At 45.2% G+C, this 14,328-nt stretch overlaps 2 protein-coding genes across 3 annotated transcripts in view; one reads left to right on the forward strand and one right to left on the reverse strand.

Moving 5' to 3' along the window:
* Positions 1 to 5,488, reverse strand: part of SUPT6H (SPT6 homolog, histone chaperone) — a 44,205-nt gene extending 38,717 nt beyond the window's left edge. Inside the window, exon 1 of one of the 2 annotated variants that reach the window (XM_018555025.1) lies at positions 5,485 to 5,488. The gene's annotated coding sequence lies outside the window, so the exon portion shown is untranslated. Of the gene's footprint in view, positions 1 to 3,682; positions 3,824 to 5,484 lie in introns of those variants that run through there. The other variant, XM_018555024.1, reaches the window with a different exon arrangement.
* Positions 4,305 to 11,374, forward strand: SDF2 (stromal cell derived factor 2). Its single transcript, XM_018555026.1, has 3 exons — positions 4,305 to 4,527; positions 8,555 to 8,751; positions 10,696 to 11,374. The coding sequence occupies exons 1-3, from the start codon at positions 4,356 to 4,358 to the stop codon at positions 10,981 to 10,983; spliced, it is 657 nt and encodes a 218-aa protein (XP_018410528.1). The 5' UTR covers positions 4,305 to 4,355; the 3' UTR covers positions 10,984 to 11,374.
* Positions 11,375 to 14,328: the final 2,954 nt, after the last annotated feature.

Consider the following 14,328-nt stretch of genomic DNA (forward strand, 5'->3'; position numbering starts at 1 on the left):
TGAGCTTCCACTGTAAAGCTGGCAGTCGGCTTTACAAATGTAAACACAGTCCCAGTGGCTAGTCTGTTTAAAGGTGCCCGCTGTCAGTGATGTACATCTTTTGCCTTGAGGAAGGGACCATGCGTGGCCCCGAAACGTCGGCTCTTTTTGATTGTCGTGACACAATTGTCCAATAAAAAGGACTTATTCATTTTGAATTATTTTTGAGTGCTGGTGACCTATCTTCTTCTACTTAGTGATGTACAAGACACATCCGTAGCAGCCAAAGGGTTAAAGGTCGGAAGAATTTAAACTACGGTTTCATTTTAACTACATATACATGATCTTTGTTTGCAAAGTTCACCCTTGACACAGGAATGCCAGGGTTCTATGGGTGTCTAAAAAGAAAGAAAGCCAGAAGTGAATCCTTTCAGACACGCTGTCTCGGACTCAAATTTTGGATCAATAAACTGAAAAAAAAGGGGTATAGGTCACTGTTCTGATTCTGTGAGGTTGGTGTAACAGCTGTAATAAGGCCCATAGTAGGTTCACAGCAGCAGCATAGGGGTTACATAAAAGAACTTATATGCCAGTCACACGTCACATATAAACTGCTTTGCAGTATACTAAAAGCCATGATAACAGATGGGGGATCTACTACTGTTTCAACCAATTATATTTGTAAAAGGTTGTAAGGTTTATGGTTCCTTGTCTGTAACTGCATAAAGTAAGCCACTACCCTTTACTGGTCCTCATTGATGGATCTGTGAAACATGCCACTAGAATAGATCATGGATCCAGACAGAGGTTAGCAGTATGTGACATGCCATGGGCCCATAGGGCTCCCAAACTGGCACACACAAAGTTCTAATCTAACTAACTATAGCAAACTAAGCAAGCTTTATATTATTTCCTTTACTTTGTGGATATATACCAGGAGCAGTTCAGCAGGAATAGAAAAGAAATACAGTTGCTTTTGGTATTTTTGCAAGTTTATAAACAAACGTAATTCAAAGTTTTAGAACATTCTTACTTTAATAATAAACAGATCCCAGCACTAGATCTGCTGACAGACTCCTCACACTAAGGAATTTATACTAAACATTTAGGCTGCTATTGCTGACCTCTCCATCCTATTAATATACATTCCTGGTCTGTCATGTCTTGAAATAAGTATGCAGATTGGGAGTCCTGCCTTCGCTCTGGTTTTTCTGATCTGCATACATGTTATGAGTCACGAATACCAAAGGTTTTTGATCCAGACTGCCGGCAACTAGCATGGTCAGAAAACGTTCAGCAATTGCTGCCTATATATTCCTCTCAGTGATAATGGCCCGGTCTCTGCTGCAAAGCTCAGCTGTGTGTGCACATGAGATCCTGGAACTCAGGCCTGTATTCACAGCAGTGCAGTAAAAATAGAAGTTAGAAAGACACTAACTTGCTGGCTGGAAGACATAAAATGCAATATTGATATTAGGGATGCACCGATACTAGTATCGGTATCGGTGCCGATACCGAGTATTTGGGTGAGTACTCGTACTCGCCCAAATGCTCCGATACCTAGCACGAGTACTTCCTGTATCAGGAAGCCGGGCAGCGCATCATTACACGCTGCACGGTTTCCTGATAGGCCAGGAAAAAGCTCCAGGAAGCTAGCAAATCCGGAAGCCGGGCGCTGTGTAATGACGCAGCGCCCAGCATTCTTATTGGCCGGGAAGCCGGCGCCATGCTCCCTCGTCATCTCATGAATCATAATATTAAGAAAGTGACCTTAAAGCATTAGTAAGTATTGCTTAAGAAAAAATGTGACATGTCCCTTTAAGAAAAAGTATCGGTAATTGGTATCTGCGAGTACTTGATCAAAAGTATCGGTATTCGGTCTTAAAAAAAGTGGTTTCGGTGCATCCCTAATTGATATACAAGATTTTATATGTCTCGGGCTACCAAGAATAGGTCAAATCAAAAGATATGTTTTTCTTGCTATAATAGAGAAATCTGGCAACACTATGCATTCTTTTTAAACCTGAATAAATCACACACTGTGTTTGGGGGTAATCAGAATTTAAACCTCTTTATTGTCATTCTGATTGCCTCCTCCTTTATGTCTAATGACACAAAGATATGTCAACAGTGCTGAGAGTGCAATGTTTAAAAAAATACATTTGGTGTTTGAATGTAAGGGCCAAGGTGAAAAATATTTGCCATTTTACCGCTTAAAATGGTGCATGCAGTTTGATTCTAAAGTAAACTTTATGTTTGTAACACTGCATTTGTGTATGTTATTTTAAATGAAGGATGGTATTTCATTTTCTATCTGATTAATCGAAGAAAAAAAAAAAAAATCGGCCAAATTGGCATCCATACATTGTGTTCATACAGCTGACGGGGTCAAGGCTCACTAACAGGGTTATTCACAAAAGGTTGAAGAGTTTGGTGAAGTGACAACATAGCTGATTTGGAAAAATTCTCCAATTCAGCTCACTTTCCAGTTCAGCTATTTTGTCCTAGATTGTTCACTTCTCCTGCCTTCACCAAATTCTTTTGTGAATACGCCTGTAAGAGTTTCTTAGGCTGGGTTCACACCTAGGCGTATCGAATATGCGTGTTGTCGCACATTTCGTGACGCGAGTTTTTACCACGATTTGCGGTAAAAACACGTGACAAACGCACGTTTCCGAGGGCTACTTGGCTGTATCCCAATGGAAACGCGACAAAAACGCTCCTGTACTTCTTTGGGCATAGGGCGTTTTGTAGCGCGTTCATACGGCCTGTAATACGCCCAGGTGTGAACCATACCCATAGGAAATAATGGGATTTCGGTGTTTAAGCGTTTTGCAGAGCGTTCGAACGCGCTACAAAACGCCCAGGTGTGAACCAGGCCTTAGACTGCTGGGATGGGAGAAACATCCCGATCTCTTGACACTCTAGTAAACAATTCTTTTAGATACTTCCAGACGAAGCACACTTATTCTTTCAGTCACATTGCCCTGACAGATCCTACCCTCCCCCTCTATAGATGAATACTTACCTCTATCCGACAGCCGCTGTCACCAGTGGTGTGCATCCTGGCCACACGTATGCATTAGAGCCCCATGGTCCTCTATAGGGCTGTATTTTTCACCATCTACCGTCCTCTCTGGGGCACAGCCCTCCCTTGGGGCACAGCCCTTACAAGTCCATGGGACTGTAATGTGCAGGTGAATCAGGATGTAAACAATCACAGGAGTCGCTGGTTTGAGGCAAGTACACATCTGCGTAGGCGGAGATTGGTTTAGGTCAGGGTAACAGGCACCCCAAAAAAGTGCACTTATTTTTTAATTTTTATTGAACATGTAGCAGCAGGAATTTGCATTGCTTTCTGTCTGCAGTTCAGCTATAAGGAATACATGGGTCAGGAAACTGTAGAACTAGACCTGAGGTGTTTATAGAACACAATGACACCCGCACTAACATATGTCTACCTATAGACAAAGAGAACAATTACTCCCAGAAAAGAGACGGCCTGTCGGGAAAGCCCCCAGTGGCCTGTGTGTGGCTGTCAGAACCGAGTAGGCCGCAGAGCTGTGTGTTCAGGCCTCACCATCAATGCAGAGACCGCTCTATCTCCGCAACATCGCCCAGAGGTATGTCAGGCCTCTGGAAGTGGCAGCAAAGGTACAGGGCCCAGAATGGCGGCCCAAGCACACGAAGAAGGGTGCCTCACCTCAGCTGCCAGGCGCCTCCTGTTCCCGTTCGGTTCTTCCTCTACCGCAATGTGAAAACTGAGAGCCCACTTCCAGCAACGAAACAAACGGAAGGGAGAAGACTGAGAACCACAATGTGACGCCACTTCCGTCCGCACTGCACCCCCTCTAGCTCCCTCGGCCGAAGCCCCCAGCACGCATGCGCGGAGGCGTACCTACGCTAGACTCGTGTTCTACTGCGCCTGCGAAGCTGTAGATTCATCCGGCGCATGCGTTCTGCACAGCCATACTACATTGCGTAACATAGGCCATGTTGTGGTAAACAAATGCTACCGAGTAAAGAAATATGCAGACCGAAACCTCCTGTGGCTTTCCAGTTGGCACACTATAGAGATCTTTAGTGCTTCAGCGGTTAAAATGCTGCAGATAGTCCACTATTAATGTTATGCTAAGAAACGTTTCGTTCCATTCTACGATTACATAAACAGTTTATTTGTATAATAAATTAGATCTAGCTGTGTTTTAAAGCCTGGACTAGCAACGGCTATCTACGAGATTGAGCTTTGTCATTTTGCCAGCAAGCAAAATGGCAGTATGGACCTAACAGTTTCCGGTATGGCGAATTGGTAGCTTCACTTCCGGGTCAGGTTAGGTACGTTTCCTGTGTGCTCCCAACCGGCGGCGGCGAGAGCAATGATGAAGGCGCAGGAAGGAGCGGGCTCTCTCCTGCTGTTTATCACCCCCTTGTTACTTCCACAGACCTTCGCCTCTGAGCTGTCAGTGGTGACCTGCGGCTCGGTGGTCAAGCTGCTCAACACTAAGCACAACGTCCGCCTGCACTCACATGACGTCAGATACGGCTCCGGTAAGGCTCTAGGGCTGCATCTCTGTGATGGCAGGGGTGTGACGTCACTCAGCCAGCAGTGCCTAGTCATGTCTACATTGTGTGTCTTCTGTTTATTTTTTGATGCTGTTTGTGGTCAGTTCATTAGGAAAGGTAATTCATTCATTCAATGGCTGTGACCACATATTATGATTATAATACAGGATTTATAAAGTGCCAGCAATTTTGTGGTTAGTTCACGAGGAAAGTCCATTCACTCAATGGCGGCAACCACTTATTATAAGGATTTAAATTTACATAGCGCCAACAGTTTGGCACAGCGCTTTAGGAAATCAAGGGTACAGATACAATTCAAGGAGGGATCCTATCTTCCAAAATGTTACCCCTGTCAGGTCTGTTTCACACGAGCACAGATAGCCGTGTACGTTAAAACCGTCCAAATCTCTGCTCCTGGCAATAACAGGTGTTGCATACAGTCCTTGTGTTCAAGTCAATGACAGGCTGCGTCTGTACGCTGGTAAACAGTGCTCTGAGTGTGTACATGTGTGCAAGTTTGGCGCTATTCCCCGGGCACAGAACGCTTCCAGGGGCATACGGCTTAATCTGTACAGAAGTGCACGCTTGGAGCAGCATTAACCAGCGTACAGCCACAGCTTATCATTGACATGTACAGTGGGGCTGCATGCAAAACCTGTGGCTCCCGTATGTATAACAGAATACTGCTGCACTCCTTACCGGGTATCCCTGTCAGTATGGGTGCTTGAAATGACGGCAGATAGCGCCGCCAATACTGAAACCTGTTACAGATGTCACCAGGACACCATATTGAAGTGAAGAACACGTCTGTTTATTGGCGCTTCATGTCAAAACAAATAACGTTTCGGGGCCACACTGGGTCCCCTTCATTTCAAGCCTGATGAAGGCTTTGTGTGGCTCCGAAATGTTATTTGTTTTGATATAAAGTGTCAATAAACAGACGTGTTCTTCACTTCAATATGGTGACATCTGTAACAACCTATTGCTCTCGGACGCAGACATCTCATTTAAAGATTTTCCTTCTATTTCTATTCTGGTGACTCCTTAACATTTTCCATGTTCCATCAGTTTCAGACCAGGTCACCGGGGGAAAGCTGTCAATACACGGCTCGAATTTCAGTGGACGAACAGTGACTGTATTCTGCCAGATGCAGTCACTATTCGGGTATTCGCACAGCCTCTGGTGCTACGGCTGCCTGAATGCAATAGCCGGCAGCAGATATTCCTCCATCTATGCTGTTTAAGATGGAGAAATATACTGATTTATGTGGACGTGGCTAGCTAAATTCTCGCTGGTTGATTCTAACCCTTCAACACTACCTGGGAAAAAAGTTTGGGGTTTAGATGCACTTGAATGTGAAAACATCATATGAGTTGTTCTGTAATAGTGATTTATTTAGTGAAATGTAGGGGTCTGGTTATAAGCAGAAATATGGTCTTTCCACAGCCATATCACACATTTAAAATATACAAATGGCCTATTTATTGAGAACAGCACTGTATTTAAAGTGACACTAAACTCAGGCGTTAAATCTTAGACATGCATTCAAGTACCTTCACTGTTAAATGTTTCTTATTTGTGTATCACTCGGCTGTAGATCCTCAAACCATCTCTGAATTGGTGCTGACACTGCCCTTCCTTCTGGAGGGTGGCTACTTTTGTTCCCCATGGTCCCTGTGTGTGTTGTAAAGTAGTCACCGCTCCAAGCTCACTCATGTGATAAACTACAATCTCACGTTTTAGTTTACTAATTTGTATTGAGATTGTAGTCATAGGACAGGAGTGAGCTTGGAGTGGTGACTACTTTACAACACACACAGGGACCATGGGGAACAAAAGTAGCCACCCTCCAGAAGGAAGGACAGTGTCGGCACCAATTCAGAGATGGTTTGAGGATCTGCAGCTGAGTGATACACAAATAGGATACATTTTTGTTAAAGGAGAACTATGGGGTAAGTGTTTTTCCCCATAGTTCTCTTCAGGGTTACGGGAGGACACAAACTAGCGTCCTCCCGTGACCCAAAGCTCAGTATACCGCAAGCTGCAGCTGGCGGTATACTGAGACGGCCACAGCCGGGACGGATCCCGACATTACTGTCGAGATCCACCCAGCTGCGTGATTGACAGCTGGCTCTGCCTATCTAGAGGCAGAGCCATCTGTACCCGCCCCCTCCCCCGTCCGTTCCTCCAGTCAACGCTGGAGGGGAGGAGGGGGAATCCCCGCAGGGAGCCATGACAGTCACCACTCTCTGCAGGGACAGGATCGAGACGTGAGCGATGGTATGTGTTTGCTCACTTCCCGATCTATTGAGTCGACGTGTGACAGTTTCATTGTCACACTTCGGCTCGAACTATGAGGTTGAGTGAAAAGCACTCGCCTCATAATTCTCCTTTAATAGTTAGGGTACCTGAATGCATTTTTATGATTGAACTCCAGAGTTTTAGTGTCATTTTAACAAATGTGTTCCTAAATGCTATGGTTCTATCCTCTGACCCCAATGTCACTGTGCCTTCTTTAGTGACCTAGGAGTCCTGAGGATGGAGCCATGGCAGGGAACACATGCATGTGGCACTCACAGAAGGACTTTGGTATTATACTCTCTTAAAGGAGAACTATGAGGTGAGTGATTTACACTCATCCTCATAGTTAGAGCCAATGTGTGACATTATAACTGTCGCACGTTGGCTCTATTGATTGGAAAGTGTTTAAACTCATATCGTTGCTCGCTCACTTCCCGATCATCTCCCTGCAGAGAGCGGTAACTGTCAGTCCCCGCAGGGATTCCCCCTCTCCGATCCTCCAGAGCTGACTGGAGGAATGGATGGGGGAGGGGGCGGGTACAGATGGCTCTGCCTCTAGATAGGCAGAGCCAGCTGTCAATCACGCAGCTGGGTGGATCTCGACAGTAATGTCGGGATCCGTCCCGGCTGTGGCCGTCTCAGTATACCGCCAGCTGCAGCTCGCGGTATACTGCGTGTGGATCTTGATAGTATCAGCTGTGTGGATCTTGACAGTATTGTTGCGATCTGTCCCGCCAGCGGAGCTCTCAGTATATTACGGGCAACAGCTTTCTATATACTGAGCTTTGGGTCACGGGAGGACGTTAGTATATGTCCTCCTATGACCCTAAAGAGAAAACGTTTTAAAAAAAAGCTTACCCCATAGTTCTCTTTTAAATCCTCCGTCCTGCTTCCTTCACCTGCACTGTTCCCTCGTCTGCACGGGGGTTGGTAACCCAATGCTGCAGATATCGGAGCACTGACCGGTCCCCAACAGACCCCTTGTGCTGATGTCTTTCCTTTTCTGGATCATAAGAGAACCCCACCACTAGACATCCAACAGGAAGTACCCACATCACCCAGGCAGTGACATTTGCACCCAAGGAAAGACCACAGTGGAAATAAACGGAAGAAGAAGATTCCAGTCTAAAGCGTCACATAACTGCGACTTACGGTAAGTTAAAAGGGCATTTAGACATGATATTTATCTATTTCAGAGATCAGGGGGAGGAGTTACTATTTTTCTGGAGATCAGCTTTAAGTGCGACAATGATTGCTCGATAGAAAACAATGTGGGGCCTCAAATGATGTCTTATCCATTTTTCAGGTCGCCAGCCTAGTAGAATTGAACATTTACAGGGTTATTCACAAAAGGGTGAAGAGTTTGGAGAAGGCCGGAGAAGTGAACAATCTAGGACAGCATAGCTGAACTGGAAAGTGAGATGAATGGGAGAATTTTTCCAAATCAGCTATGTTGTCTTAGATTGTTCACTTCTCCTGCCTTCTCCAAACTCCTCACCCTTTAGTGAATAACCCTGTTAGTTTACTTGGATCTGTTAGGAACCATATCTTTTTGAGGTTCCAGAGAAAAGGCACCCTTCCTCATCAGTGGAACTTTGAAATAGACCCCAGGAGGTTGCATTCTAGGTAGTTAGCATAATAGCCAGCTTAAAAATGAAATAGTGATTTATCCGTGTTCAATTTGATAATCATTTTATGATTTCTCTTTAGGCAGTGGTCAGCAGTCAGTGACTGGAGTCACTGCTGCAGATGATGGCAATAGTTACTGGAAAGTCCGTGGAAAAACCTCCACCGTGTGCGGGAGGGGAACACTAATAAAATGCGGACAGTCTATCCGTTTTACACATGTCAGTACTGGACGCAACCTCCACAGCCATCACTTCACCTCTCCGTTATCAGGAAACCAGGTAAGCTGTGTTAGTGTGCGATAGGGCTGCAGCTAACGACTATTTTCATAATCGATTAGTTAGCCGATTATTAAGTTACGACGTGGGCGTGGTGTAAGCAGCGGGCGTGAGCGGCGAGCGGGTATACCGGCGTAGGCGCGAGCGGCTTAACCGACGTGGCGTGAGCGGCGAGCAGGAAATTTGAATTTTAGCCGACGAATCGACGATGGAAAACGTTGACAACCTTTTCCATCGTCGATTTTAATGGCCATACTTAACAAAGTATGGCCATGTTGGCAAAGGGGCAATTAGGGCTTTTCTTGTATCATTAACAAATATATGATTGCTTTAAAAAAAATGATTAAAACCACTTAATTGTCAAAAACATTCATAAATGTATTACAAACATCTCTTAACATTTAAAAAAATGTGGTTTTATTAGTTTGGTTTTCTGGAATTTAAATAAGTGCTCGTTTTGTCTAGGTTAAAAAATAAAGTTCTACTCACCCAAAGCTCAGAGCCAGCCAGCTGGCACATTGCTCCCCCTAGACCAGGGGCGCCCACTATTTTTCGTCTGGAGATCTAATTTTCAAATGACGAGCTCATTGAGATCTACCAACGAAAAAACACCTGCATTCAGGGGCGGGAGGGGGCGTGGGCGCAGCATTAGTGCCTGTGTTCCACTATATGCGAGCACTATTTTTGCAGATCGCACTGGACCGGAATGCAGGCACTAATGTGCCTGCGTTCCGAGTGTGGGAGATCGCACTGTGGGCGATGCCATTGACTTCAATACAGCTCCACACCCCCTCCCGCACCGGAACACAGAGAGTCGGACGGCTTACATTCCAGTGCATTCCAGTACATTACAGGTCCTGGCGTCCTGTCCTCCCGTGGTGCTCGTGTGGCCGACATTGCACATGGGGTGTCCTGCACCTTTCCATCTGCAGCGTCTGACACATGCAGCCGCACGAGCACCACGGGAGCATAGCCGTAGCCAGCTCCTTTTGCGCCTGAGGCAAGATGGGCACCCCTGCCCTAGACTGTCTCCTCCTCCTGTTGCAGCATTGGAATCCTCCTCGACCTGATATCTATATACTGAATATAGACATGATGATTTACAGGACCTTAGACCACTGCAGTGGAGGGGGAGAGATTTTTTTACCCTAGACAACGAGCAGGTAATCCCTGGCAGTGCAGGGGTAGCTCCACTGCAAGGGCAAAGGTCAATTCCTGGAGTTGTTCTTTAACAAACATGACTGTAAAACCTATAGGGCACCACATCCAGATCATTACCGGACCCAAAATGCATCCTAATGTATCCCTATACTATTTCTGGTCTCTGTTCACACCAGTGCAATCCTTTCCAGATCAGAAAAATACTGCATGCCTCATTTTGTCTGGTTTTGAATGCGATGGAACTGTGGGCAGGTTCACACCATTTTCCGGACCAGATCTGGTCTGGAAAATTGTGTGAACCTGCCCTCAGGCCTTGTTCACACGGAAAGCGTGTGCGTTCCAGAGCGGTAGCTGCTGGAACGCACCGCGTTCGCTGAGAAACTTCCCCTTGGGTTTTGGGGCGGGAGGGGGCATGGCTGTGCATTGTATTCAATGGCACTGCTTCCATGTAGCTCGCGGTATACTGCGGCGTCTCAGTATACCGCGAGCAGTAGCTCGCGGTATACTGAGCTTAGGGTGACTGGAGGATGCTAGTTTGTGTCCTCCCGTTACCCTAAGGGGAACTATGGGGAAAAGCCCTAACCCCATAGTTCTCCTTTTAAGGGGTAATGGAGTCACGGGCAGCAGTAAAAAGCTGAGGTTAAAAATATCAGACCTGACAGTGCATCAAAATATTGGATAGGCATTGCTTCGGGTCTTAAGCAGAGAAAGACAGGAGAACCTCCTTTTAGAGGGTAGTCCATGTTCATTATTCTGCTTAATGTGTGTATTCCTTTCTCTGTGCAGGAAGTTAGTGCATTTGGAGATGATGGGGAAGGAGACATCCTAGATGACTGGACTGTCGTTTGCAATGGAGAATACTGGCAGCGAGATGAAGAGGTGCGGTTCAAACATGTGTCAACCAACGTATTGTTGTCTATCACAGGGGAACAGTATGGGCGTCCTATAAATGGGCAGAGAGAAGTGCACGGCATGACGTACGCAAGTCAGCACAACTACTGGAAAGTAATGGAAGGCATCTTCATGAAACCGAGTGAGCCTCCAAGGACTGACTACATGCACTCTGAGTTATGACAGCCGCAACTTAGACTTTATAAAGTCCTCCAGTCTTCTTTCTTAACCGCACAGTGTTGAGTTCGGCAAGGATTTCTCAGAAAACCTGTAAAGCTCAGAGATTTTAGCAATGAATTCAGGGGCACGGTTTGAATGGTGCATCCCTATGTCGGTATTATTCTTATCATTTGATATTTTAATGTTAAGGGAGCATGGGGCCATGCTGTTTGATAGTATGGCCATGCATCAGCAGAACAAATCCTTCTTCCTATTCTTGGCAACAAGTGGTTTAAAATACAAAGGGTTCAAATAATAATTCTATTTGTTAATGTCAATTCGAGAACATTTGTGTATGCCTTACCAACTCCTGTATTCCGTTTTTACTGACAGACACCTTTAACATATGGCAAAAATCATAGTGATGCCAAATGCTACCAATTGTATTATTCTTCTTCACTTTTCTTTCTTTCATTGTTCACTATGTGGTTGCTATTAATAATAATCTGTATACCTTCACCGTATCCTATGATGCCATACAAAGCAAGCATTGACGTTTAACGCATATGTCAAGGCAAAAAAAAATCTATTAAAGGAGAACTATGGGGTCAGGGCTTTTCCCCATAGTTCTCCTTAGGGTAACGGAAGGACACAAACTAGCGTCCTCCCGTCACCCTAAGCTCAGTATACCGAGAGCTACAGCTTGCGGTATACTGAGACGCCGCAGCTGAAGCGGATCCCGACAATTATGTCTGGATCCGCCCAGCTGCGTGAGTGACAGCTGGCTCTGCCTATCTAGAGGCAGTGCCAGCTGTACCCGTCCGTTCCGCCAGTCAGTGCTGGAGGATCGGAGGGGGGAATCCAGTCCCTCCCCTGTCACGGCGGAGAGCCGTGACAGGATCGAGAAGTGAGTGAACGCCGGTATGTGTTCGCTCACTTCCCGATCTACTAAGCCGACCTGTGATAGTTTCATTGTCACAGGTCGGCTAGAACTATGAGGATGAGTGAAAAGCACTCACCTCATAGTTCTCCTTTAAGTACATCTCTAAAATACATTCACTTTCCGCCATGTTTATTCCTTTAAATACACTGCAAGTATGGAAAAATACAGGTGGATGTACCAGAAATCTAGAATGATCCTATCTTTTTCTTTAAAGGGTAAGTTTACTTTCTCACAAAATGTGAACAAATTAACTTACTGACACCTCCGCGCCACACATACCTGTGTGATGCCGATTTATGTATTTGTGGTTCCGAATTCCTAAGTATGTGTTGTCAGAGGTTACAAAGAACACAGATTTTTTTCCTCTTCTCCATAACCCCTCCTTGCGTACAGGCATAGAGAGTACATAACGTTATCAGCACACAAGATTCCTGGCAAAATCAACAGGTAAATATGGCACTTATCGAACAAATATAACAAAGCACGTAATGGTATATTTAGCAGATGAAAATGGAGCAAATAGGAGAAGTAAATTTAAGTGTGTTGTGCTGCACCAGTTCTAAATCTTGTTGGAAGCCTGCTAGTAGCTTGTTTAAATTGCCAGCATTTGCATATGATCTGTGTTCAGCACTCCCTCAGTTGTGGTTTGCCTATGCATGGAAAAGCAACAAGTTTACTTTAATACTAGCAGCTGAATATGCTTTCCCTTAATTCCCCCTGCACTCTGTTTGCCTGCTGCAGCCCTGTGCAAGTTGTGGCTCAGAGCTGCAGGGCTGAGGACTCTCACCTTCTTTGTGTGACAGCTCTGGGTGCCTGAGGCGCCAGTAGCCAGGCACCAGAATTATTATGTGGGAGGAAGGGGAATGAATCTCTGTTCCCAGGCACGTGACTGCTCAAAACCTGATGTATACATTGTTCATAAAGGTAAGCTTTGGCCGCAAAAGGTATAAAAATACACTTTAGGTTAGCTGGGTTGTGTGCGGTTATCCATGTGTTACATCCAGAGGGCCGCTGGGGATATAGTCTGTCATGTCCTGTGCCGGGTGCTGCTGGAGCGACTTGCTGTCTGTACGCTGAACACAAGGAGCCACTTGCTCCCGTACCTCCGCCAGTCAGCAAACATTTTGTAATTTTTAGAAGATTACAAGGTAGTCTCTGATTAGAGGAGAGTGGATGATGTCACGATTATCACCTTATCCAATTAGAAAAAGCCTTGTCTTTAGTGAAAAAAATACAAGATGTTTGCTGAATGGCAGCAGTATGGGAATAAGCGAGTTCAGTGTACAGATGACAAGTCGCTCCAGCAGCACTTGGAACAGGACAGCACTGATTGTATGCAGCACATACTACTACAGGCAACTTCAGCATCCCCAGTGGCCCTGTCGACGTGACACGTGGATAATTACCAAGCTGGCTCAATGTAAGTTTAAAAACTAGATAATTCCTGGAGTTCCGCTTTAATTTGAAGCTCATAGTATGCACTGTTCTGTTCACAATAGAGATTGTTTCTAAACTGACACTGAGCAAATGCAATGCCAACACAATCAAGGCACTAGACCATATATGTGTATGTGTACACCCTCACTCCTATAAACCAGATTCATTTACGATGAATGTATAATAGTGCTTTCTACAATCTGTCACATTCTAAGAAGTGTAGTGGGCTACATATGCAACTGTAATAGCATAATACTACTTAAAGAGAACCTGTTGCTGAAAAGATGCAACAAAAACAAATCGGGAAGACCATTTAACCCCTTCGTGACTGACGACGACTTTTGCCGCCGGGACTCTGTTTAAACTTGTAGAGCCGACTGTCGGCTTTACAACAGAAGCGATCCTGGCGACTTACCTGTCGCCAGATCGCTTCTGCGTCCCGAAGAAGGGGCCGATACTTACCATCTTACAGAGCTAGAGCTGCCTGTAAGATCTTTATTTTGGATTTACTGAACTGCATACTTTTTCAAGGAACTAAGAAAGATTTGAAGCTCTTGGCCAGCAATATAGCCAGGCAAGTAGCATTGTCAGGAGTCAAAGATGGCAGCCTACATGTTTCTTTCGGGAACATTTTCATTTTGCTAATCAGCAAAGGGATAAAACCCTGGATCAGTATTGTACAAAGAAACCTTTCCATTTTTCAGGTTTTCTTTATGTTTTAGAATGGATGGGGGAATTGAGTGTTTGTTTCTCCTTCTGCATGCGAAGCTGATAAGATAAAACGCTAGCAGTGTATGCCCATCCTAGAATAGAAGCCAGGGGAAATTTTTTTTAATGGGAACACAGACAGCAATTAAAATGTGTAGAGGTTTTCATGAGGAGGAATTGGTGAGACATTCACAGGTGTTAATGTGGCCTAAAGAGACTCATTTAGGGCAAAGTAACCATGTCCCCTAAACCTCCTGATACTTACCTTGCCAGAGCTCCCC

Source organism: Nanorana parkeri, unplaced genomic scaffold, assembly GCF_000935625.1.
Source record: "Nanorana parkeri isolate BGI_ZX_2015 unplaced genomic scaffold, ASM93562v1 scaffold181, whole genome shotgun sequence".
NCBI lineage: Eukaryota > Metazoa > Chordata > Amphibia > Anura > Dicroglossidae > Nanorana > Nanorana parkeri.

Coding starts and splice junctions, on each gene's coding strand:
- SDF2 (XM_018555026.1), top strand. CDS start 4,356: ATGATGAAGGCGCAGGAAGGAGCGGGCTCTCTCCTGCTGTTTATCACC. Junction 4,528..8,554: donor TGACGTCAGATACGGCTCCG/GTAAGGCTCTAG, acceptor ATTTCTCTTTAG/GCAGTGGTCAGCAGTCAGTG. Junction 8,752..10,695: donor CTCCGTTATCAGGAAACCAG/GTAAGCTGTGTT, acceptor TTCTCTGTGCAG/GAAGTTAGTGCATTTGGAGA.